Raw genomic sequence first — 22,232 nt, forward strand, 5'->3', positions numbered from 1 at the left:
TTTCTTCACCTGAAAAATGGGCACAGTAATAGTTACCTGGAAGGGCTGCTGTGGGGAGTAAGATGACGTGGCTTGTAGTTGGTGGTCAGCAAGCCCTGGAACTTGCTCGTTCACAGAGCACTTTCACAACATTATCTCACCCCTCACCACAGCTCTGAGGGTTCCCAGGGCATGGGCAGAGGGGAGTCCAGCAGCTTCCAGCCAAAGTCACAAAGCTGGAAGGTGATAGAACTAAGATGTGTATTCGGGTCAGATCCTGAGCTGGTGTCACAACACCATGCTGGATGGATCAAGGTGCTGAGGGGTGTGTGTCACCCAGAGTCCCCTAATTGGCCCTCCCTTCCCCTGGAGCCCACCGGAGTTGCCCCAGGTGGGTACCAAAACTGCCTTGAGCCCACCACTGACATCCACCCCAAGCAGCCTCTTAGCACCTTAGCCCATGTGAGCCCCAGCTGAGCAGATGGAGAGTCCTCTCCTTGCTACCCCTTGGATCTTTCCAGCTTCCAGAGGCACGCTTTGTTTCCTTACTCCAGGCCTGGGCTGGTAGGATCACAGTCCATGCTTAGCACAGCTTAGTCTGGTCCATCCATTCAGGCCTACCCATTCCTGAGGACACCTATGAAGTGCTCCTTTGGTCCCAGAGCAAAGCTGTACCAGCATTCAAGGGGCAGCCTTCCCAAAATCAGGGTTTTCTGTAGTATAATCAGTCCCCTTACAAATGCCACCCAGCAGTGAAATATCCTCTCCGGCTGCAAGAGTATTCTGTCTTCATCTATCTACCCATCTTCTGGTCTATCTCAAATAGAATCAGACTGGGCTTTGAATAATAAAGACCCCACTTAACAAAAGCCAAAGGTCTATTTTTCTCATAAAAGTCCTGAGGCAGGCAGTCCAAAGCCAGTTTGAAGGTTTTATGCAGTCCTCAGAGACCTAAGCTCCTTCCAGCTCACTGCTCCTCCATCTTGTCTTCATGGTCCAAAATGGCAGCCAAGATTCCAGCCATCACAGCTGCATTTCAGGCAGTAAGACAGAGGAAGGATAAAGAAGAAGGAGGTGAATGGTACATGCTAGTTTACTTTTTTTTTTCTTGGTACTTTACTTTTAAGAAAGATTCCTAGGGCTTCCCTGGTGGCGCAGTGGTTGAGAGTCCGCCTGCCGATGCAGGGGACACGGGTTCGTGCCCCGGTCCGGAAAGATCCCACATGCCGCGGAGCGGCTGGGCCCGTGAGCCATGGCTGCTGAGCCTGTGCGTCCGGAGCCTGTGCTCCGCAATGGGAGAGGCCACAACAATGAGAGACCTGCGTACAGCAAAAAAAAGAGAAAGATTCCTAGAAAATGACACATGACACTTCTACTTAGTCACACAACTAGCTGCAAGGGAGTCTGGGATAGTTTTAATTCCAGGTAGCCAAGTTCCCAGGTGAAAAGTAGGTCTTGTTTACAGAGGAAAATGGACATTGGGGGTAACTATCTCTGATACCCCATCCCTTCAATAAGCATTTATTGGATACTTCTTGTACTTACCCATGTTATAGTACTAATATGATTAATACCTTAGTATCTCATGAGCTATGAACAGTGCCTGGCATATAATAATTGCTCAGTGGCCATTAGTATTACTGCATCAGAGTGCTGATATAAGCACAAGCTCCTGTGAGAGTGGAGAGGAGGTCCCACCTGGGAATGTAGGAGGTCTTTCTTTTTGCTTGATCCTGGAGGGCTGGGATGGTCAACTGTAGCCACTTTAGGACCTTGTGTTACCTCCCTGACCTCTATCCCATCCCACCTCAACCTTCTCTGGGGAACGACTCTGATAACACCTAAGCATAGGCTCTCCAGGGTGAAAAGTGCAACCATATGTTGGAGAAATTTGGCATCGGTTAAGGTGAGGGGGCTAGTTCTGAAGACCCTGGAATCTTCCTGAAGCCCTAGAATACTCATACTGTAGGCAGTCACACAATTACTTCTGAAATTGGAAAATAACACTAAAACGCCTCCATCTGACAGCATGGGGGTTGCAGATGCTCTGCGCCCTTCTAAGGTGACCCAGAGGAAGGAAATGCCAGACTCTGCCCTCCGGGGACAACCCTCAACTCAGGGCAGGATGAGGAAGAAGCTGAGAGCTCAGCTTCACGGCCTTCCTTGGACTTGTGGAGGTGGAGGAGCCTGGACAGTGGGTGCCTGGACTTGGGTACCTCCTTCCCTCCCTCTACAGGGACTGTGGAGAGCAAGCTGCTGCTGGCTGACCGCCACTCCAGGCCTGGGAAAGCGAGCTACCAGTCCTTCCTGAGCAGCAGTGTATGACAGGCCTGTGCCAGGCCTGTGGGGCACAGAGAGCATGGGGTGGGTGAGCCCATGAGCCTCAGGTCCCTTTCCCCAGGGTTCTCTGAAAGCTCCCTCCATCCCTGACCTGGGGAGCCAGATAATACCTCCTCCAGGAAGCCCTCACTGATTTCCCTTGCCAGGTGCCCACCCTCATTGTTCTCCCACAGCCCTCCGCTGGGCTTTTTCCAATGCTGCTTGCTCAACTGTCCCCCACCCTTGGCTGATCCCTCTCAATATATCCCCAGTGCCTCGCACATGAGATGAGCTCTGAAGCTGTGCATCAACTAATGAACAAGTGAGTGAATGAACGAATGAGTGAGTGAGTGAGTTCCCTGGCTGCCAGGGTGTGGGTCCCCCAGCAAGGAGGCAGAGGCCTGCAAGGGTTAACCAGGAGCCCGCCTGTAGTCTGAGGTAAGCAGGGAGCGTATTTGTTCAGGTAAATAAGGAAGGATTACTTATAATGGGAAATCAGGCCCCAGCCAACTCTTCATCTCATGCTGCCTGACTTCCTCCCAGCACATTCCTGCACTCTGGCCGTGTCCACACTGCCCCACAGACCCAGTCCCCTGAGCCCACCGTGGCCTCCCTCGTAAGCCCCTCTGGCTTGGGGGTCTTGCTGTGGTGTCAGCAGGTGGCCCTGGACTGGGGGCAGGGGGCTCCCTACAAGGGCACGCAGCCCTGAGATCTCAGAGGGCCACACCTCGAGGGTGGCCAGGCCCCCAGCGGCCCACCCGATTGCCACCTCTGACCCCAGCCCTGCTGGCCCCTGGTACCACTGGCCCCCCAGATGCCTGGCTGAGACCCAGCAGTGACCCAAGCTGCCCACACCTCCTCCTGGCCCCTGAGGTTGGCACTGCAGCGGACGACTCCTTGGGCACCAGACAGCTAACGGGTAAGTCCGGTGGGGGGCAGTGCCCTGCCATGGCGGCCTTCCCCTGCCAGCAGTGGGGAGGTGGGTGGTTGAGGGTGCTTTCAAAGCCAGAACTGGTCTCCTGGACATCAGTGACCCTGATCTGGGTCCTTCACCTTCAGAAGCCCCTGATCCCTCTGCATCCTGCCCAGTCTGCCTCCCTGGGCTGACCCCAGAGCCTGGGTGAGCCCCCCTGGCCTGGAGAGGCCTGGGGTACCCCATGTCTGTGATGACCTCATCTGGGCTCCACATTGAGCCCAGCCTTGTCCAGCCTGAGGGGAGGCAGTTTTGTAGGTGCGGAGCCGCAGCCCTGAGACCGGGCCAGTTCTGCTTGGCTAACGAAACACAAGCAGCCTTTCTGCTGCTGCCAGCCACAGCTGCCCTGCCAAGGGAAGGGTCTCTCTGGGGCCTCGTCACGAGTTGGCAGGGGTTTGCTGGAGCCTAGAGGCTCAGGGCCAGGGCCAGGCTCCAGGTTGCTGCAGGAGGTACAGTCCCAGAGCCCAGGGGCTGGGTGGGGCAGTGGTGGGCACAGGAGCCGGGGGATCTGGGAAGCTGGGGAGTAACCACCTGGGTGCTTGGGTCCCCAGGGAAGCATGGGGCCTGTGGACCGGAGTCTGGGCACGTGAGGAAAGCAATGGGTTGGGGGGGGACAGGGGTGCTCATTTCTAGATTTGCCAGATGCCTCCTGTGGGGAGAGAGGGAAGTGGGTGGTGAGGATGACAGGGTAGAAAGCTGAAGGGTCTGGATGGCTGGGGGCTCCCCCTAAGCTGGACAAGGTGTGTGCATGCGTGCATGCTTGTGCATGTTGGGGAGGGGGAAGCACCCTGAGCTAGTCCCGGGCCTCTCACCTCGCTGCCCTCTGGGCCCAGCCAGCAGCCCGCACCCAGGCCACAGGCGTCGAGTGGCCTGTCCCCTGTATGATGGTCATGGCCTTTCTGTTCCTTCTTGCTTAGGCCTGGGACTTGGCCTCATTTCCTACCCCCACCTCCCCAGTAAACAGCTTCACAGCAACCCCCAATAAAGCAACATCTCCCCACACCAGCTGCTCGGCTGAGCAACAAAGCAAACAGGCATCCGACCTGCGCCAGTCCCAAGGGGGCAGGCAGGGATGGACAGGAGACCCCCCACCGACGGGTGCCCAGGCCGCGGCTCAGCCTGGCTGGCCAGTCCCACTCGACCCCTGCCCACCTGGGGGAGGGGTTGGAGCCAGGAACTCCCAGCTTGGAGCCTCCCCACCCCCAACTCAGGGAACTTCAGGGAGAGGGAGCATCCTCAGAGCCCCCAGGGAGGTTGGGGTGGTCTCTCGCGGGGTGGGGGACCACCCTCCCCTTTGAGAGCCTGACAGGCGCTATGAGGGTCCCAGAGCTGAAAACTCAGTCCCTGCCAGACTTGGTTATTGTATTACTGATTATAAAACACGTTGGCAGATGCGATGTCATTTGGTTGTCACAAGGACCCTCTGAATTATAGAACTTCTCTTGTCAACCGAGCCTGAGAGAATAGGGTGGCACTCAGTAGATGCTCAGTCAATGCAGAATGTGTGATGCTGGCAGTAAGTAGAAGAACCAGGAGAACCCACTGTCTGCCACTGAGGTCACTGCAGTTAAAACATTAATAACCCTGAAACAACTAGAGCACAACTTTGTGCTAAACGACTTGCTGCAGCTTGAGTATAACCTGGGGACAAGGCCCTCTGGTGGAGGGCAAGAAGGGGTGGGTTAGGACCCACAGTGTGTGACCCTAGGCAAGTCACTTTTCCTCCCTGCACTTGCAGCTCCTTGTCTGTGAAATGAGAGGGTTGGACAAGGTGGCCTCCTTTGTTAACGGAGGCTTCATGGAAGAGGCAACCTGGAGTGGGGTTTTGAAGGCTGTGTAGGAGCTGGTGGAGGCAGGCTGGCTGTCTGGATTTGCCAGCTTTACAAGACTTGTGTGCTTTCCCAGCCTTGTCTCCTAGGCTGAGGTCAGGGGAGGTAGGGGACTCTGGCTCTGGCTCCTCCTAGAGGCCAGGGAGGAGTGAGTGAGGCCAGCAGCTGCCCTGGTCTGGGCTAGAGAGCAGGCTGACCTCGGAGCAAGGTCCAGGCCTCTCCCACCACCGTTTTCAGCTCTCCCCCAGACTCCACCCTTTGGCCCTGCCCCTCCCTCCACCATCACCACCTGCCTCTTCCTTTATTCCGCTCACTCTTCACCTTATTACCTTTCCCTCCCCTCTTCTCCAGCCCCATCCCCTCACCTGCTCCCAAGTGCCACCTTCATGCCTGCTCAGCCCATCATAATTCACAAGGAATTTCCATTTGCCCTCCCCCTCAATCACCACAACCCCTTTAAGACATGCTCTTGACAGACAATTCAATAGATGGGACAACTGAGTCTCTTGCCCCAGTGCCAGACCTAGAGAGCAGGGAATCAGGGCTCCAAACAGTGCGGGACCCTCCCCCTGCCCCCACCCACACCACATTTCATGCCCCACCCTATGCCCCCAGCCAGGTGAGTGACCTGTCGGGTGGAACAACTCTTCCCAAAGCAAACTTTGCACAAGCCGAGTTGCCCTGGGCTCTTCCTGACATTTAATGCCAATCTCCTTCCCCTGCCTCGTTTGCATGTTCCCAGCCCAGGGGGTGCCCCCTGCCAAATTCTCCTCTCCCGCTTCTCAGGGGCCTCCGGACTAGGGGAAGGTGAGCCTCCTCTTCCCTCTGGATCACTCCTTCCAGGCCAGGGACTCTGGTGGGGGCCTAATGGACCAGAGCCCACCCCGGGCTGTAGAAAGGAGTAATGAGGTTCCTCTGGGCACCACCAGAATCGAAGGGGCCCTTCCTTTTCCCTCCAGCTCTGGGGTTGAGGAGAGTGGTCTGGGAGTGACAGTCTGGGTTAAGGTCCCAGCACCTGGGACTGGTGACAAGGGTGGGGCCCAGGTCTCTGCTCTTGGGGCAGCGAGTTGGTCTGAGGGTTGCTGAGATCCAGCTCTTCCTGCCTCTGACTTCCATTCCAAGTCAGGCTGATGGGCAAGACGGAGGTCATGGGGTCATAGACTCCAGACAGTGTCTGGGCCAGAAAAGCTCTGGGAGATGACTTACCCAGTGGGAGAACAGAGGAGGAGACTGAGGCCCAGAGGGGACCAGGGGCTGCCCAGGGCCTTACATATGGTGGGAACAGGGCAGAATATGAATCCACATCTCCAGATGCTGAGGCCTCGAGTTCTTTCCAGACCACACACCCTTTGGAGCAAACTCAAATACAGGGGTGAGCTTGGGGCTGAGGTGGGTCCCTGTACCTCCAGGCTTCAGGCATCGGTGCCACCCAGACCCCCCCAGTGTGACTTTTGTGGGGCTGGGGTTTTCTAGGGCTGGGCCCGCAGGTAGCCTGAGCGAGGCGACAGGGGTGGTCAGCAGGGGTGATCCTAGAGGTCGGAAAATGCCAAGTCATCAGCACCATCTGGAAAGAGGGCACCTTGAGTTCCAATCCCTGCCTGGTCACCATGGACACGTGCCCTGAGGCAGCCACCGCCCCCTGCCTGTCAGGTGGGAATAATCTTGGCTGCGCCACTGCCCCAGAAGACAGTGGGAGAGCCAAAGCAGTTTATTTAGTTGGACTTCACTTTGTCCCTGGAAGAGTTGGAGGCGATGTCAGTGGTGGGGTGTGTGTGGGGGGATTGGGGGTGTTGGATGCCCATGGTACCCACACCACGGGAGCAAATGGGAGACAGTGCTGGTACACACATGCCTTCGGGCTCCTGGCTGCCCCTGGGAACTGTGGGCAAAGCAGACCTGACCATAATTCCTTGATGTTCCCTGACTCGTTTGTTTCCTGTCCCCCATCCTCCTGCTACCTGGCCCTGTTCCCTAACTCCCTACTCCCAAGTCTCCCTGGGCCCGTGGGCTGGCTCCCCAAGTTAAATCTTCCCAAGTAGAACCTTTGCTCCTGCTAATTGGATCCAGCTAGTTTCTTTTCTTTTTTATTCCTTTTTTGCCCGTGCCGCGCAGCATATGGGATCTTAGTTCCCTGACCAGGGATCAAACCCGCGCCCTCAGCAATGAAAGCGTGGAGTCCTAACCACTGGACCGCCAGGGAATTCCCTGGATCCAGCTAGTATGAAGAGCAGTTTCAAAGGACGAGGGAGCTGGGTTTTCATGGGAGGGCAGGAGTTGTCCAAGGAGCAGTGAGGGGGCTGGAGGGGGAGTAGCAGCGTGGGAAGGGAATGTCTAGGGGAGCAGGAAGGCTGAGGCCAGAGGCAGGGAGGGTTCAAGGAAGCTAGACAGGTGCAGGCAGGCCCAGGGCACTGGATTGGGCAGGCCCGGCTTCTCTCCAAGGTGCTGACCAGCTGACTGGGGGTTGGGGGGACAGGCCCCTGTGGCCCCTGCCCACTCTGCATGGCTCCTGGCCAGGTCCTGATCGCACCCCCAAAGCCCCCTGATTCCAACCCATGAATGCAGGCCCAGAGGTTTGGAGGGAGGGAGGGAAGGGCTGACAACAGTGGGGAAACCGGAGGAGGTCTGTCCCCAGTTGGTGGAGTAGGCGGCTCTGGGCAGAGTGGCAGGCTCTGTCTCACCCTGGCCCCAGCCTCTCGCCCTCAGCGCTCTTCTCACGGGCCCTGCAGCTGGGGTGCTGGGCTCTGGGCAGACTAAGCTTGTGTCTCAGGATTGAGGTGGGGGCTCAGGCATATTTACCCTACCCACCACCCCCTTGGGGGTAAGATCTGAGCCTAGATTGAGCAGGACGTGAGAGACAGGCTCCAGCCCCATGACAGTCCAGGGCCTTAGTAAAGACTCTGGTAACTCCATTTCCCTGGGGCTGTGGTTTCAGGAGATATCTGAGCATCTTTTGCATGTCAGGATGGGAGTGAGAACCTGGAGGCCGGGGAGTTGCCTCCCAAGGGGCAGGAAACAGCTGCTGTAAGTCTCTAACTTTGGGTCCCTCTGCCTTCTCTCCTTACTCTGCCTTCCTGGGAGAATGTGAGGCACTGAAAAGAAGTGGCCCAGGTGGCTAATCCCTCTGGCTGCTACCCTGCGAATCCGCCTCGTTTCTGGGCCTTGGCCTCCGCCAGCTGTTATCAAATTTCTTTGTCTGGAGTCAGAGCCAGTGCCTCTGAGGCAGGAGGGAGGCAGGACATGCTGAGCCTTAATCTAGACACGTGACTTAATCCAGAAAAGACCAGCTCGAGGTTTGGAAGCTGGAGCCATCGCTCAGGAGACGGGCAGCCCCTCGGGGCCAGAGGCTGTCAGGAGGGACCTGGACCTGGCAAAGCCTGGGCTTGTCCCAGGACCCTAGGCCTATGGTGCAGTGGTCCTGGCTCTGCTGTGTGACTGTGGACACATCCCTGCCACTCTCTGAGCCTTATTTTCCCAGGGCACATGTGTCCCCATGGGTAGACAATCACCCATGAATGTAATCACAGCTGAATTGCATGGCACAGGTGGGGAGAGCTGGAGAGTCAGAGGAGAAAGCTGCTGGGGACGGCTCCCTGGGGGAGGAGGGTTTTGGGCTAAACTGTGATGAGAAGGAAGGGGCATCTTGGGCAGGGGGACGACAAAACAAGAGAAAATAGCCATGTCATGCCCACAGCACAGGGACCAAGGGAGAAGCACCGTTCTCATCAGAGCCTGGATATGTGGTCACCATGTTGATCTCTGGTTCTGGTCCAGACCCTGCCCTTAACCACTGAATACATCTGTTTCCCGCTCTGGCCTTCATTGTTCCCATCTATAGGGATCACGTAGTCCACGGTCCCTTCCAGCTCTGGTTATCTGGCTCAGAGGTAGGCGCCAGCCACTGGGCCAGGCAGGGCAGGCAGTGGGGAACCATGGGAGGTTCCAGAGCCCAGGGGTGCCTGATGAAAGGGTTTTGGAGGGAAATGAACTTGACAGTGCAGTGGAGTGAGCAGCTAGGAGGCGGGCATGAACTTTGGAGGACCAAGCTGCCTGATCAGGAGGTGGGCAGGACCCTGGGAAGACGGGACCGTCCGGAGCCTCAGAGGGAACGTGGTACAATGAGCAGAGCCCGCACATGGCCGGCTGTGGACCTCGGGCAATAGCTGCACAACCTCTCTGAGCCTCACAGTCCACGTCTATAAAACAGGGCTCTCGAGTCCCCTGTGGGTAGTAAAAGGGTAACATGTACCAACGCTCTGAGCCCAGAAGTTGCTCCCCGTGTGTTCTCTTCCCTCCCAAGTCCAGTCCTAGAGCCTGGAGGAGGTGCCAGGGATGCAGGCTGGGCACACCAGCCCCTGGCTCCCTGATCAGTAAACCCAGGTCCCCCACGCTTGGCTGCCGGGGTCCGAGCCTTCTGCACCACCTCCCCACCTGCGGACAATCGGCTCTTGCCTCCTGCCGCATGGTTAATCATTAACTTTTTTTTCACTAGGTAGGTGTTGGAGCTGGGACCAAGCCTTGGTTGAGAGCAGGTTCCTTGGCGTTTAGGAGCAAGGTGACGGGGAGCTGGAATGTGGGGTGTGGAGGAGGAGGTGGGAGTTCTCTGCTGGTGAAGGAGCCCCGGGCCAGGAGCCGGAAGTCGTTTAGTTCTCTGCACCATAACTTCCCCACCACAACTTCCCCACCACAGCGTAGGAATGAGCCTAAGGCCTGAACTGCCGCTCTCCCGGGAGGGAACGGAGGCGAGGGCTTCAAAGCTCACTTGACAAATGTGTCAGGGATGTGTCATCACGTCCCCACCTGGCAAATGCTGCCACCTGTCCTGCCCTTTCATCCTCACTGACCCCTCACACCACTGTGCCCCGAAACACAGCAGCTGCCTCCCATCCTACCTGTGGCCGAGGCCAAGCAAACAGGAGGGCCACGAGGGAAGCAAGTTCCCCTGCTTCTTAGGAAAGGTTCTGTCTCCCTGGCACCCGGCCCAAGGTGTTGGCAGGGACTGTCCTAACGTGGCAGGCCGGGGAGTTCTGGGGACGTGGATGGGGCGGGAAGCAGGAAGGGGGTGATGAGGGAAGGGTGGGGTTGAGAGGGGCTCTCCGGGGGGGGGGCACCCAGGGGGTAGGGTGTGGACACAGGCTGGGGCGGGGACCCAGGGATAGAGCGGGCTGTTGGCTCTGCTTGGGTAAATAATGTGGACCCACAGCACACACGTGTGTTTGCACAGAAGGGCTTGAAATGATTCCAGGCCTGCCCTCTGTCCCCCGCAAGCCCGGCTCCCTGATCCCTGCCCACCCCACCCCACCCTGACCTCTTCTTCCTTGTCACTTAAAGGAGCCCTTGAAAGAGAGATGCAAAATGAAAGTGAACGAACACTCTTCTCTCTTTCTTGCGTTCTCTCCGCCACGGAAAAGCAGGGCCGCCGTGTACAGTTGGGAAGGTTGGGCACTGCACAAGATGGGGGACAAGGGTGAGCTGAAGTTCCACTTGGGCTCCATTCACCAAGCCACGCCACCCAGAGAGAAAAGGGCATCATTTTCTGAGTTGTACGCAGTTGCACTAGCTGCAGCCCTAGAGAAGCTAGAGCCTTCCAAACGGGGTTCTCTCTCTGCCTCACTTGCACGTTGAGGCTGAGCAAGTCAGTCTCATGAGGTGACTGGAGAAGGGCCAGGGAGCCCCCGCTCCATGGTCCTGGTGCAGCGCAGCAAATCCCACCGTTAGAGAGTCTACCACTCCTTCCAGTAAAGCCTACCCCTCTTACTGGCCAGATGCCTTCAAAGCAGCAATTTGCAAACTTGAACACTCATCAGAATCACCCAACGGACCTGTAGAAACGCATTGCTAGGAATTCCCTGGCGTTACAGTGGTTAGGACTCTGCTCCCATGGCAGGGGGCCCAGGTTCAATGATCAGGGAACGAAGTTCCCACAAGCAGTGCGGCGCGGCCAAAAAAAAAAGAAAGCAATGCATTGCTGGAAAAAAAAAAAAGAAACGCATTGCTCGGCCTCCCCCGCCCTACTTTCCCCACCCCCACCCCCCCCACCCCCGAGCTTCTGATTCAGTTGCTCTGATGAGGGCCTAAGAATTCAAGTTCCTCAAAAGTTCCTAGGTGGTGCTGATGCGGCTGGTCCCGGCACCACATTTTGAGAACACTGTTTAAAATGTAAATACCCCCAAGAAAGGACACACATTAACTTGCCCTTAGCAGGTTTACCTGCTCCTTTCCTCCTTTCGGAATGATCCCCTGTGTTATGGGGAACATACGTTGTTGGTAATCTTCCACCTCTGTCCTGATTTATTCTTGAGTTTTGAGTCCACAAATCATGGAAATATCCCAGGGACCCCAGTTCTTTGGTGTATGTACATCTCGCAAGTTCCCTGCCTCACCCAAACCACGGACTCCAATATGGGGCTCAGAGAAAAGGGTCCAGGGGAAGCAGAGCCTGGGGACCCGGGGGGAGGGACACTGTAGTTCCTCGCGTTGAGGCCAAATGGTGCCCCTCGGGAGGCATTGGGGCGGCAGGTAGGAGAGGAGTGGGGTCTGACTTGCTGAGGGACTCATTTGTCCCCCGGGGCCTGGGCCTTCTGACCAGCCCCTGCAGCTGTGGGGAAAGTGGGCCTGTAGGTCTGCACCTGGCACCTCCCACCTTGGGAGCTGTGAGTTCTTCTGGGCGTGAGGGGAGAGAAGAGGGCCTGGGAGCTGGGAGGGGCTGGGGAAGCACCTTTCAGGAAAGGACAAGGAGGGTGGGTACCAGGAACCCAGCCCTGAGTAGGGGCGGGGCCAAGCACACCTGTACGTTGTTGTTCAGTGACCACCTCAGCAGCGTTAGGCCGGGAATTTATTCGCACCCGCCAAGTGGCCCTGTGGGGGAGGAAGGGGACCCGCCTCCCCAACCTGGGAGGAGATTCTACCCTGCCACACCCTCACTTGCTCCTTTCATTCTTCACCCGGTTGGTGGAGATGATGGTGACCTTCTCCCTTCCCTACCCCCTCCAAGGGCAGAGTAAAAGAAAACAAGCTTTGCCACAGCAGAAAAGATTAGGTTAGCCCTTAGAAGGAGCTTCCTCAACAGGACAGGGGACTGGGATCTGGGTGGGGGCCGGCCCAGGGACAGAGGGCTGGATATTAAAGACTTCTTGTCCAGGCCTCAGTTTGCTCATCTGCCAAATGGGACTAATTGTGCCTTCCATCGTGAGGACTGAAAGAGGTCAAGAACCTCAGAAGATTGTTTTAAACAGGCTACACGTGTAAAGATTTGCTGCTCGCAGCCAACCTGGCTTCCCTGGGGAGTAAGGGAGCTGTCTGTTTACCGTCCTGCCCCCACTCCCATCCCACTGGCTTTCCAGCCACAAGACCTGTCTGCCCAGCCCTGTCCTAGCTGCCCAGTGACCCAGAAGCCCCAACTCTCTCCCAGGCCCAGCCACTGCCAGCTGGGCTCCTCATCTCTGTAACCAGCTTAGCAGCCCCCATGGGGATGGGGAAGCAGCTAGGACCTGACTCTCCTTCCTTTTTTATTTCTGTAGACGCAGCCGCCAGCCCGAGCAGCAGCGGCATGGGCAGCGCCAGCCCGGGCCTGAGTGGCGTCCCCTCAAGCCGCCTCCTGCTGCCCCCCGACACTGTGCTACGGACTGGCCTGGAGAAGGTGGCAGTGGGAGCAGGGGCAATGGGGCCCGAGAGACGGGACTGGAGCCCCAGCCCACCTGCCACACCTGAGCAGGGCCTGTCCACCTTCTACCTCTCCTACTTCGACATGCTGTTCTCCGAGGACAGCAGCTGGGTGGCCAAGGGCCCCGGGGCCAGCACTCGGGAGGAGCCGCCCGACGAGCCCGAGCAGTGCCCCGTCATCGACAGCCAAGCCCCGGGGGGCAGCCTGGACCTGGCGCCGGGTGGGCTGACCCTGGAGGAGCATTCGCTGGAGCAGGTGCAGTCCATGGTGGTGGGCGAGGTGCTCAAGGACATCGAGACGGCCTGCAAGCTGCTCAACATCACGGCAGGTGAGCCCCTCCTCACGCCCCCCTCCGCCAGGGGGACACAGGCCAGCGGAGGTCACAGGGAGGTGTGGGGGCACTGCCTGGTGCACTGTGGTCACCCCCAGAGATGCTGGTGCTTCTACACATACACTCAGCCCCTAACACACAGCAGCTGCGAGCCTGGGATCCAAGGTTCCCGCTCTCTCTGTGCCCCAGCTGCACCAGCCCAGTGTCCCCACTTGGTAGGTGCCGGGTGAAGCAAATACAAGCTCTACACCAACTGGCCCACCTCCTCCTCTCACACTTAAATCCACTCTCCCCTTATTCACTCTGCTCCAGCCACTCCTGCCTCTTTGCTCTTACCGCAACACACACACCTCAGGACCTTTGCACTTGCTGGTCCCTCAACCCAGAGCACTCTTCCCCTACATACCTACCTGGCTCACCCCTCACCTCCTTCAGGTCTTGATTCAAATGGCACCATCTCGATGAGGCCTTTCCTGACCCCTCTATTGAAATTGCTGCCCATACCCCCACGTCTTATTCCTCCAACCTGCTTTATTTCTCTCATGTTTCCTACCGTCTGATATGCTGCATATTTATCTTGTTTACTGTTTCCCCTACTGGAATGTACATGCCCCAAGGGCAGGGATTTTCATTTGTTTTGTTCACTGCTACATCCCCAGTTCCTAGGATGTTACCTTGTACATAATAGATGCTCAATAAACAATAACTTAATATACCAGGCCCTGTTCTAGCACTGGGGAATTCAGCGTGAACATAGCACAAAGGCTCCTTCGTTCACGAAGCTAATGTTACAGTGACAAAACAGGTCATAAATAAATAGGATAATGTATCACTGGTCCAGTGGGGATGAGGGCTCTGATGAGGGGGGCACATCAGGAGGCCAGGCACGTGTCTGCGAGGGCCTGGAAGGTGTGGTTACGGAGCTTATGCTACTGATTGAGGGGCTGCTGGGTCTCCAGTCCCCTGTCCCTCCATCATCTCTCCAGCTTTGGGCAAGCCTGACCCATCTCCTTGGCCTTTGGGCCCTGGCATCTGAGGCTCGCACACAGGAAGGGTCTTCAGGCATCGCTTAGGCCTGGCTCCTCCTCCTCAGTCACCCAGGCCCAGCCCCTGCCACCTAGTAGTCCCAGCTGAGGTCCCGCCTTGAGGCAGCTCCTGCCCAGGCCCCATCCTCCAGTGGCCCAATGCCAGCCCTCAACCCGGGAGCTTTTCCCATGGTGCCTCCGCTCCCACACCGAGTTGGAGAGGGCCCGCCCGCTAAACAATAGGGACAGAAACAAATTGCTTTGACCCTGAGGAAGAAAATAGGTTTATTAAGTGAGGGCAGGCCAGTCTGCAGGTCACCCAGCTTAGACCACAGCGTTCACTTGGAGGCCCCATTGTGTCTGTGCCTGCAGCTTGGCCACCACCCACGTGCCCTGCTGGGCTCACCCCAGGGCAGCTCCCCAGGGAGACTTATAGGACCAAGCCAGCCACTCACCTCAGGGCCTTGGCCCCATGGCCACCCTGTACCCTGCCACCGCTCCCCCACATTTGGTGCACGTGCACTGAGCAGCTCTCCAGCACCCAGCCCTTTGTTAGGTGTTGGACGAGGGAATGGAACTCTCTCTGTGCCTCAGTTTCCTCATCTGTAAAATACAGTGCGGGTAGAGAGTGGGGTTTGTAGAGCTAATTCTTGGTTGGGTTTTTCTCTGGTTCTTTGAAGGGTTTGGGGAAGGCAAGAGGCATCTGGGAAAGAAAGAAGCTTGGGTGTTTCTGGTTTAATGTCACTGTCCCCTCCAGGGCTGTGGCTCCCCAAAAGGCCCTTTGGAGGGGCTGGAGGGGTCTGGGAGGACCTGAGGTCCAGGTGAGATGGGGGTGCAGAGGCCCCAGGCTGCCCTGCCCTGAGCCATGTTTGCTTCAAGGGCCCCGGTTCCTTCCTGTCACTGCCACCTTCTTTGGTACCCCCTCCACGGAGCCCCTCAAGGCCCCATGTGGCCTGGCCTGGCCCCATCTCAGGAGTGCATGGTCCCAGGCCACCAGTTCCCATGGAGGCCCCATCAGAGCAGAGGGGCCACCTTGGGGGTGGTGCCCTCAAGCAGCCTCCAGGGCTGAAGGAGTGTCTCTTGCCCAGACCCCGTGGACTGGAGCCCTGGCAACGTGCAGAAGTGGCTCCTGTGGACAGAGCACCAGTACCGGCTGCCCTCCGTGGGCAAGGCCTTCCAGGAGCTGGGGGGTAAGGAGCTGTGTGCCATGTCGGAGGAGCAGTTCCGCCAGCGCTCGCCCCTGGGCGGGGACGTGCTGCACGCCCACCTGGACATCTGGAAATCAGGTGGGACAGGCGTGGGTAGAATGCCCCACCCCCCTGCCCCCCACTGCGGGCTCCAAGCCAGGGACACCAAGGGGAACAGTTAGGTCAGCATGCCTGTCCGGAGGCTACACTCCACTGGGTAGGCAGCCCCTTGTCCCAATCTGGACTCTGTTCTGAATCCCAACCCCAATGACAGCTGCCTCCCCAGGTCCTGGGTGAACTCTCCAGCCCCGACCCACTGCCTACCCTGGTCAAGGCCACAGAACTTAGGACAGAGCACATGGGAAGTTAAAAATAGAAGTTAGACTGTGAGGACACAGGACATCAGATACTCTAAGTCCTTCTTCTTTGTCCTTTTTAAAATTTTGTGTTTGTTTTGTGTTGTTTTCATTAAAGAAGAAACGAGGTAATAAATGTGCAGGAATTTTTAAAAGACCATCGTGAGCGACAGCACACCATGAAGAACAATCCTCCCTCCCACCCACCCCGGCCCTCCAATCCCCCTCCCTAGAGGCAACCGCTGTTGCCAGTTTTGTGAGTACCTTGCCAAGGAAAGTCTATGCATATACAAGCAAGAGTAAGTGTGACGTCTACCCCTTTCTAACATGAACAGTACGAGTATCAGGCTGTGCTGTACTGAGCAGCGTATCCTGGATCTTGTTTCCCATCACTGTCTATACAGCTGCCCCGGTTTTGATGGCTGCATGCCAACCCCTTAATGTGTACTTGGTCTCAATCTTATCGGGCGCCCAGTGTGCCCTGCACAGAGCCATGCACTTCAGAGGGGTCAGTCCTCGCTCCACGAGTCAAGGCCCCTGCCCCTCAGGGCCCAGGGTGAATAAGAGGACAGGTCCCACTCTCATGGCTCAGAAACCAGTGTCCTGCCCCAGCCCAGGCCCCTTGCCGGGGTCTGGCAAGAGCAGTGGACAGTGCCAGGCTATAAGCCGGGTGGTGGTGTGGACAGAAGCTGGCGGCCTCCGCGTCCCACTGCTTGTCTGGGGAGGGGGTCAGGTGGAGAGCAGGAGGGGATGGTGGTGCTCGGGGAGCTTGGCAGCTGGAGGGCAGGGAGTGTTTTTATTATGCTGGGCACCGTGCAGGCTTCACCACCCTGCATCCTTGCAAGGCCTGTGAGGGGGTGTCCCAGCCCCATTTCACAGGTGACAGAAGGGGGGCAAAGCAAGGCTTGACTTCCACTCCTCTCTGAACAAGGGGCTGCCTGCAGGGCCTCGAAGGCCCCTCCCAGCTCCGAAATCCTACATTTTCTTCCAGGAGGAGGCTTTGTAAACAGCTGGTCTTCACAGGCTGGCAGGAGGGAGGGAGCCACGGGGGGGCTTCTCTGGCCCCACAGTTCCACCCAAATGCCCTCCTCCTCCCTTGGGGGGTCTCTCTGGTCCCCAACTTCCTCTCCTTGTCCCGCAGCGGCCTGGATGAAAGAGAGGACGTCCCTGGGGGCGATTCACTACTGTGGTGAGTCAGGCAGGGCAGGGAGGCGGCCGGGGCTCTGGGGTCTGGGGGTAGGCTGGGGCAGCCATCGAAGAAGGGGGCTCCCCACTCACCGCCACCCTCCCTGGCTGCCCAGCGTCGACCAGCGAAGAGAGCTGGACGGACAGCGAGGTGGACTCATCCTGTTCCGGGCAGCCCATCCACCTGTGGCAGTTTCTCAAGGAACTGCTGCTGAAGCCACACAGCTATGGCCGCTTCATCCGGTGGCTCAACAAGGAGAAGGGTGAGCAGTGCCAGGGGCAGGAGGGGAGGGGGCTGCTGGGAGCCTGTGGTCCTGCCAGGCGCTGGGCAGGGAGGGCTGGGGGCAGGGCAGAGGGCTGGAGCTGCCCCCACCTTTGCCCTGAATGCCACACACGCACTCTTACTGGACTGGCCCAGGGTCTGTGTGCCGTCTGTGTCCACGCGTGTTCCCCGGCTGGGCTCTGCCTGTTGAGGGTCCCCAGGGACACACAGTGCCTGGGACATAGCAGGGCCTTAAAACTCTGCTGAGAACCAGACACGGTCTTTACCCTCAAAACATCAGAGCTTGACGGAGGAGACTGATGGTATCCAGTGAAAAATACAGTGCGGGCAACAGAGGTAATATTAGATTTTCAAGTAGCCACAATTAAAAATTTTTTTAAACAGGTGAATTTAATTTTAATAATACATCTGTTTAATCCAATGGTATAAATTCGTATAATTTCAACATATAATCGATATAAAAATTATTAATAAGATATTTCCTAAGTCTTTGAAATCTGGTATACGTTTTATGCTTACAGCACACCTTACTTCAGACCAGCCACATTTCAAGGGCTAAGAGCCACATGTGGCTAGTGGGGACCACATTGGACAGCAACAAGGCTGGATGGTGTGCGGGTGTGTGTTTTAGAAAAGGCTCGGAGCCAAGAAACCTGGGTTCTAGGCCCCCTCCTGCCATTAGTAGCCGTGGGCGCCTGGACCCCAGTCTTCATGTTTGTGAAATGGACTAGATTCATTCATCCAGCAAACCTTCCCTGAGCACCTCCTCTGGTTCCATACTTGCTCAGCCGACATTTATGGAGGGTTACAGTGTCCTCAGGGTGTGGGGAGAATTCAGCGGTACCCCATCCTCCAGGGACCTACAGTCTTGTAGGAGAACCAGCAGTGAAATGAGCTGGTGTGCAGAATGTGTTGGGCTGTGATGGGGTCAGCTGTGCCTGTGTCCAGGAGGGCTTCACAGAGGAGTGACTTTGGGGCTGAGTGTGGAGCATGGGAAGGGGTTAGGAGGGGTGGAAAAGTTCCTGCACAAGGTGTGGTGATCCCGTGTGTATATTTGAGACTGAGAGTGAGCCGGTACTCCAGGGAGACTGTCCCATGAGGGCAGGGAGATCAGGGAGGGTGGGGTGGTCTGGGGAGCCTGCCTGGAGAGGGTGTGCTGACCTGTGCTTTGCCAGGTGGTTTAGAATGAGAACTGGGGGTATTAATGAGTAATAGTTCATCCTAAGGGGTACTTCCTTCAGGCTCTGCTCTAAGCGCTTTCCGTACCCACTCAACAACATGACGATCACTACAACCCCCTCTTACTGACAGGAAAACGGGGTCTCAGACAACTTCTAAAGGTAGAAAATGGCAGAGCCAGGATTCCAGCCCAGGTCAGCCTGGCTCCAGATCCACTCTTTCCAACATCTCCTACCAATTAATCCTGCCAGAAAGGGCTGTGTGGGCTTGAAGTGTCTGAGAATCGCAAAGCGGTCTTTCAGGCTCGGGAACTGCACGGGCGACCTTGCCAAATGAGCCGTGTCTGCAGCCCGGAGCCCCGCAGGGCTTCTGCGTAGGGTGTGCACACCCCACGCTTAGGAGCAGAGGCTGGCAAGGATCAGGCCCTCAGGGCCCCAAGTCGCCAACCAACGTACGCAGGTTCACCCTGCACCAGGAGGTCTGTGAGTCCGTGGTAGGATTTACCACTTCCTGGGCCCTGTGGAACACCCTTCCCACATGTTCCTTTAACCCTCACCACAACCATGGGAGAAGGTATCGTGGCCCAGCGCCTGGCCCTACCCCGGGCGACTCTAGCCCCCCTGGCTGCGAGAGACTGACCTGCTGGTCTCGGTCTTTCTCCTTCCTGCCACCCCGCCTGCACTGCTGGCTCTCTCTGGGCCCTCCTGCTGCCCCAGGCATCTTCAAAATCGAGGACTCCGCGCAGGTGGCCCGGCTGTGGGGCATCCGCAAGAACCGCCCCGCCATGAACTACGACAAGCTGAGCCGCTCCATCCGCCAGTATTACAAGAAGGGCATCATCCGCAAGCCGGACATCTCCCAGCGCCTGGTCTACCAGTTCGTGCACCCCATCTGAGTGCTGCGGCCAGGCCCTGGGCCCGAACCTTGCCCTCGCCAGACCTCCCTCCTGCCTGCCCTGCCTCAGCCAGACCCTGAGCTGGGGGACAGGGCAGTCTGCTGGCATCCGGAGTTCAAGGTCAGGGAGGGGATGGCCCCTCGCTCCACGGGTGTCAGTGAGCTCTCTGGGGCCCAAGGGACCCCGGCGTGGGCGTGCTTTCTCTTTGGGCCTGACTGCTCCTGCGCCCAGTCCACTGGAGGACGGCGGAAGCCAGGGCTGTTCTCAGTGTTCATGGCACCCCAGGGAAGGCCCTCCCTCCACCCAGCCTCTGACCCCAGAAGTTCCAGAGCAGAGCCGACAGAACGGCAGTGACTTGGCCAAGGCCACTTGCAGTCCAGTGCCCTCTGCCACCCATTCTGTACCGTGCCTGGCATGGTGCGGGGACATCTACACCCCCAAGTTGGGAAGCCAGGGGTGCCCTGGGGATGGATAATAAAGATACTAGAGAATTGACGTGGCCCCAGTGTCCTACGTACAGTGAGGGAGTGGCACAGCCTGGAGGCCATCAATGCTCAAAAGGCTGTGGTCACAGGGGCCTGGGGTGGTCAAGGGAGGCTTCCTGGGGGAGGTGGCATTGAGCTGAGCCTAAAAGGAAAGGGGCAGTTGATTGGTAGAAGCAGTGGGAGAGAGGCAGTGAGTCCTCAAGGCCAACGAGGGGCTGTACTGGCCCTCATCTCCCCTGACCTGGTGTCAGCTGGAAGGAGGGCGTGGGCCGGGGCTAAAAAGGGTCTACGGCAGGACTGGAGAGATGGTGGCGTTCTTCCCATCCTCCTGCTCTGCTGTAGATCAGGACTTTCCCCTGGGGTGGGCCAAGGGCTGCCCCTCTTGTGAGGGGGTCCACAGCCCTTGCCTCTGCTTGGCCAACTGCAGGGCCTCTGGGCTGGGCAGCAGGGCTGTGGGAGAGGATGAAGCCTTCAGTCTTCCTCATGGGACACTGGCTCTGCAGCAAACGAGAGTGGAAGAGAGGCTGGCTTGCTGGCAATTCCTCTCTTGAGAGAAGCCACAGACCTCCTCAGGGGCCCGGAAGCTGTGAGCCCTGCAAGCTAGGTGTGAGGGGCCAGGGCTCCTGACGGGAAAAAGCAGTGGGTCTGAGTGTTCATCTGTGTGCTGAGGGAGATGGAACCCACCGCCTTCTTTCCTGGGCAAAGCAACTCGGCTTCCTCATGCTCCTCTCACGTTTGTTCATCCAGCTCAGCTGACCCGAGGGCCGACTAGGCAGCCAGGTGCTTCTACTGCTTTTTGTCATTAACCTTCCCAACAAAACTGTGAGGTAAGGGTCACCCCCCCACACACGCTACTTTGCAGCTGATGAAACTGAGGCTCAGAGCAGTTAAGTGCTCGCTCACAGTCACACAGCCAATCAGCGGCAGAACCAAGAACTGAACCCACAAGGACAGGGCTCTCCCTGTCCCTCCATGCCTCCTGCTCTGTCAGCGCCCTTAGCCTCTGTAACGCTTAGCTTCTGATGACAGGCTTCCAGGAGACAGCCTGGAGCCAGACCACTGAGGGTTAAATGCTGCCCCGTACTGCACCTTCTGCCCTCAGCAATTTTATTGTCTCCAGAAGAAAGTTTACTCCTGGCAGTGAGCAAACAGCACCTTGGCATCTGTCAGCTGGGATTGCACTGGGAGGAGGAGGAGGCCCTGCCCCAGGCCAGTGCCTCGCTGGGCCCCTGCTGTCTGCCCACCCCCGGGGAGGGGGCAGACTGGGCCCTGGCCAGAACCCAGCTCGGCTCTGCTGAACTGCTGAACTGGTTTTGTCTCCGGCCTGCCCACCCTGCCCCCAAGTCCCTGGAGCCACCTGCTTGCACGTCCCCAGCTGGGCCTGGGCCTGGAGAGGCCTCGGATCTCAGGCTGGGGCTGGGAGGGAGGGAGGAGGATTAGGGGCGAGGAGTGGGGAGCTGGAGGCGCTCCAGAACGCGGAGCTGCGGGGGGCTTGGGTGGGGCAGCTCCCTGCTGTGGATCTGCACGAGGCACAGAGGCACACACACATCCAGTGACACCTCGCGTGCTGGCAGCAAACTCCGGAATCCTTTTTCTCCTTCACACACCTGCCTGTCAGAACTCCATCTAGCCTAGGTACTCCCTGACCTTCTGCAGGGGAGCCTGCCTCCAGGGCTCCCCATAACTGCATGGAACAGCCTGTCCAAATAAGGCAAACGTTTATCTTTACTTGAAGAGTCCTCTGGCTAAAACCAGGGGTTTGGCCCTGGAGGTGGATCTGGGGGATGAAGAATACGGGGGAGAGAACAGATCCAATCCCCAAATGGACCTTTTCTCCCTGCCCTGAGCATGCCCCGAGGCTGGGGGAAAACAGTAGGGGTGAGGGGACTATAGTATATTTACCTTGAACGAGGGTTTGTGTCAGGACCCTGTCAGGCTGTCAAGGCCAGAAGGGCCTCAGAGAGCCATCTAACCAGACGGGGGAGGCTGAGACCCGGGGTGGGGACACACTGACCTGATGGCAGGACTGGGACAGGGACTCCTGCCCTGCCCCAGAGGGGATCTGGCCGGAGTGGGGAAGCTGGAGCAGGGGCTGGGACTGGAGCTGAGGCTGGGCTGGGGGCTGAGCCCCGGGCATAACAGAGTTAGGAGCCCAGAGCCCCTGTCCTGCCCCACAAGGGGCCCCACACAGAAGTGCTGTCAGAGGTCAGGCAGGACACAGGAAAGTGTGGCATGGCCTGATGTCACACCACAGGGAGCCGGGACTGTGAACACCAGAAGCCACGGGCCTCAGCGGCCACTTTTAGAATTTTGCTTTAAAAATGGAAACCTATTTAGGGGTCAAATTCATCCTTGAACCATGAGTTTGGGACCCCGGATGCCCCAGGTCTCCTGGTCAGTGCCCATCACCAGGCACCCGGGATTCTAAAGGCCACAGCGTGGAGCCTTAGAGAGCATCAGGTGTGACCTTCCCTGTACAGACAGGACCCAGGGCCCTGGAAGGTGAAGGGACCAGCCCTCAGGCCCCCAGCCCGTGGTGGTCGCCA

At 57.8% G+C, this 22,232-nt stretch overlaps 1 protein-coding gene across 1 annotated transcript; it reads left to right on the forward strand.

Moving 5' to 3' along the window:
• The first annotated feature begins 12,603 nt into the window (after positions 1–12,603).
• On the forward strand, positions 12,604–19,869 carry SPDEF (SAM pointed domain containing ETS transcription factor). The gene is made up of 5 exons (XM_067755846.1): positions 12,604–13,088; positions 15,205–15,402; positions 16,801–16,848; positions 16,961–17,107; positions 19,023–19,869. The coding sequence occupies exons 1-5, from the start codon at positions 12,647–12,649 to the stop codon at positions 19,199–19,201; spliced, it is 1,014 nt and encodes a 337-aa protein (XP_067611947.1). The 5' UTR covers positions 12,604–12,646; the 3' UTR covers positions 19,202–19,869.
• Positions 19,870–22,232: the final 2,363 nt, after the last annotated feature.

The sequence above is a fragment of the Pseudorca crassidens genome, chromosome 10, assembly GCF_039906515.1.
Source record: "Pseudorca crassidens isolate mPseCra1 chromosome 10, mPseCra1.hap1, whole genome shotgun sequence".
NCBI lineage: Eukaryota > Metazoa > Chordata > Mammalia > Artiodactyla > Delphinidae > Pseudorca > Pseudorca crassidens.

Excerpts from the sequence above, each read along its gene's own strand:
- SPDEF (XM_067755846.1), top strand. The coding sequence starts at position 12,647 with ATGGGCAGCGCCAGCCCGGGCCTGAGTGGCGTCCCCTCAAGCCGCCTC. Across the intron at positions 16,849-16,960 it reads GGGGGCGATTCACTACTGTG|CGTCGACCAGCGAAGAGAGC; the intron begins GTGAGTCAGGCA and ends CTGGCTGCCCAG. Across the intron at positions 17,108-19,022 it reads GTGGCTCAACAAGGAGAAGG|GCATCTTCAAAATCGAGGAC; the intron begins GTGAGCAGTGCC and ends CTGCTGCCCCAG.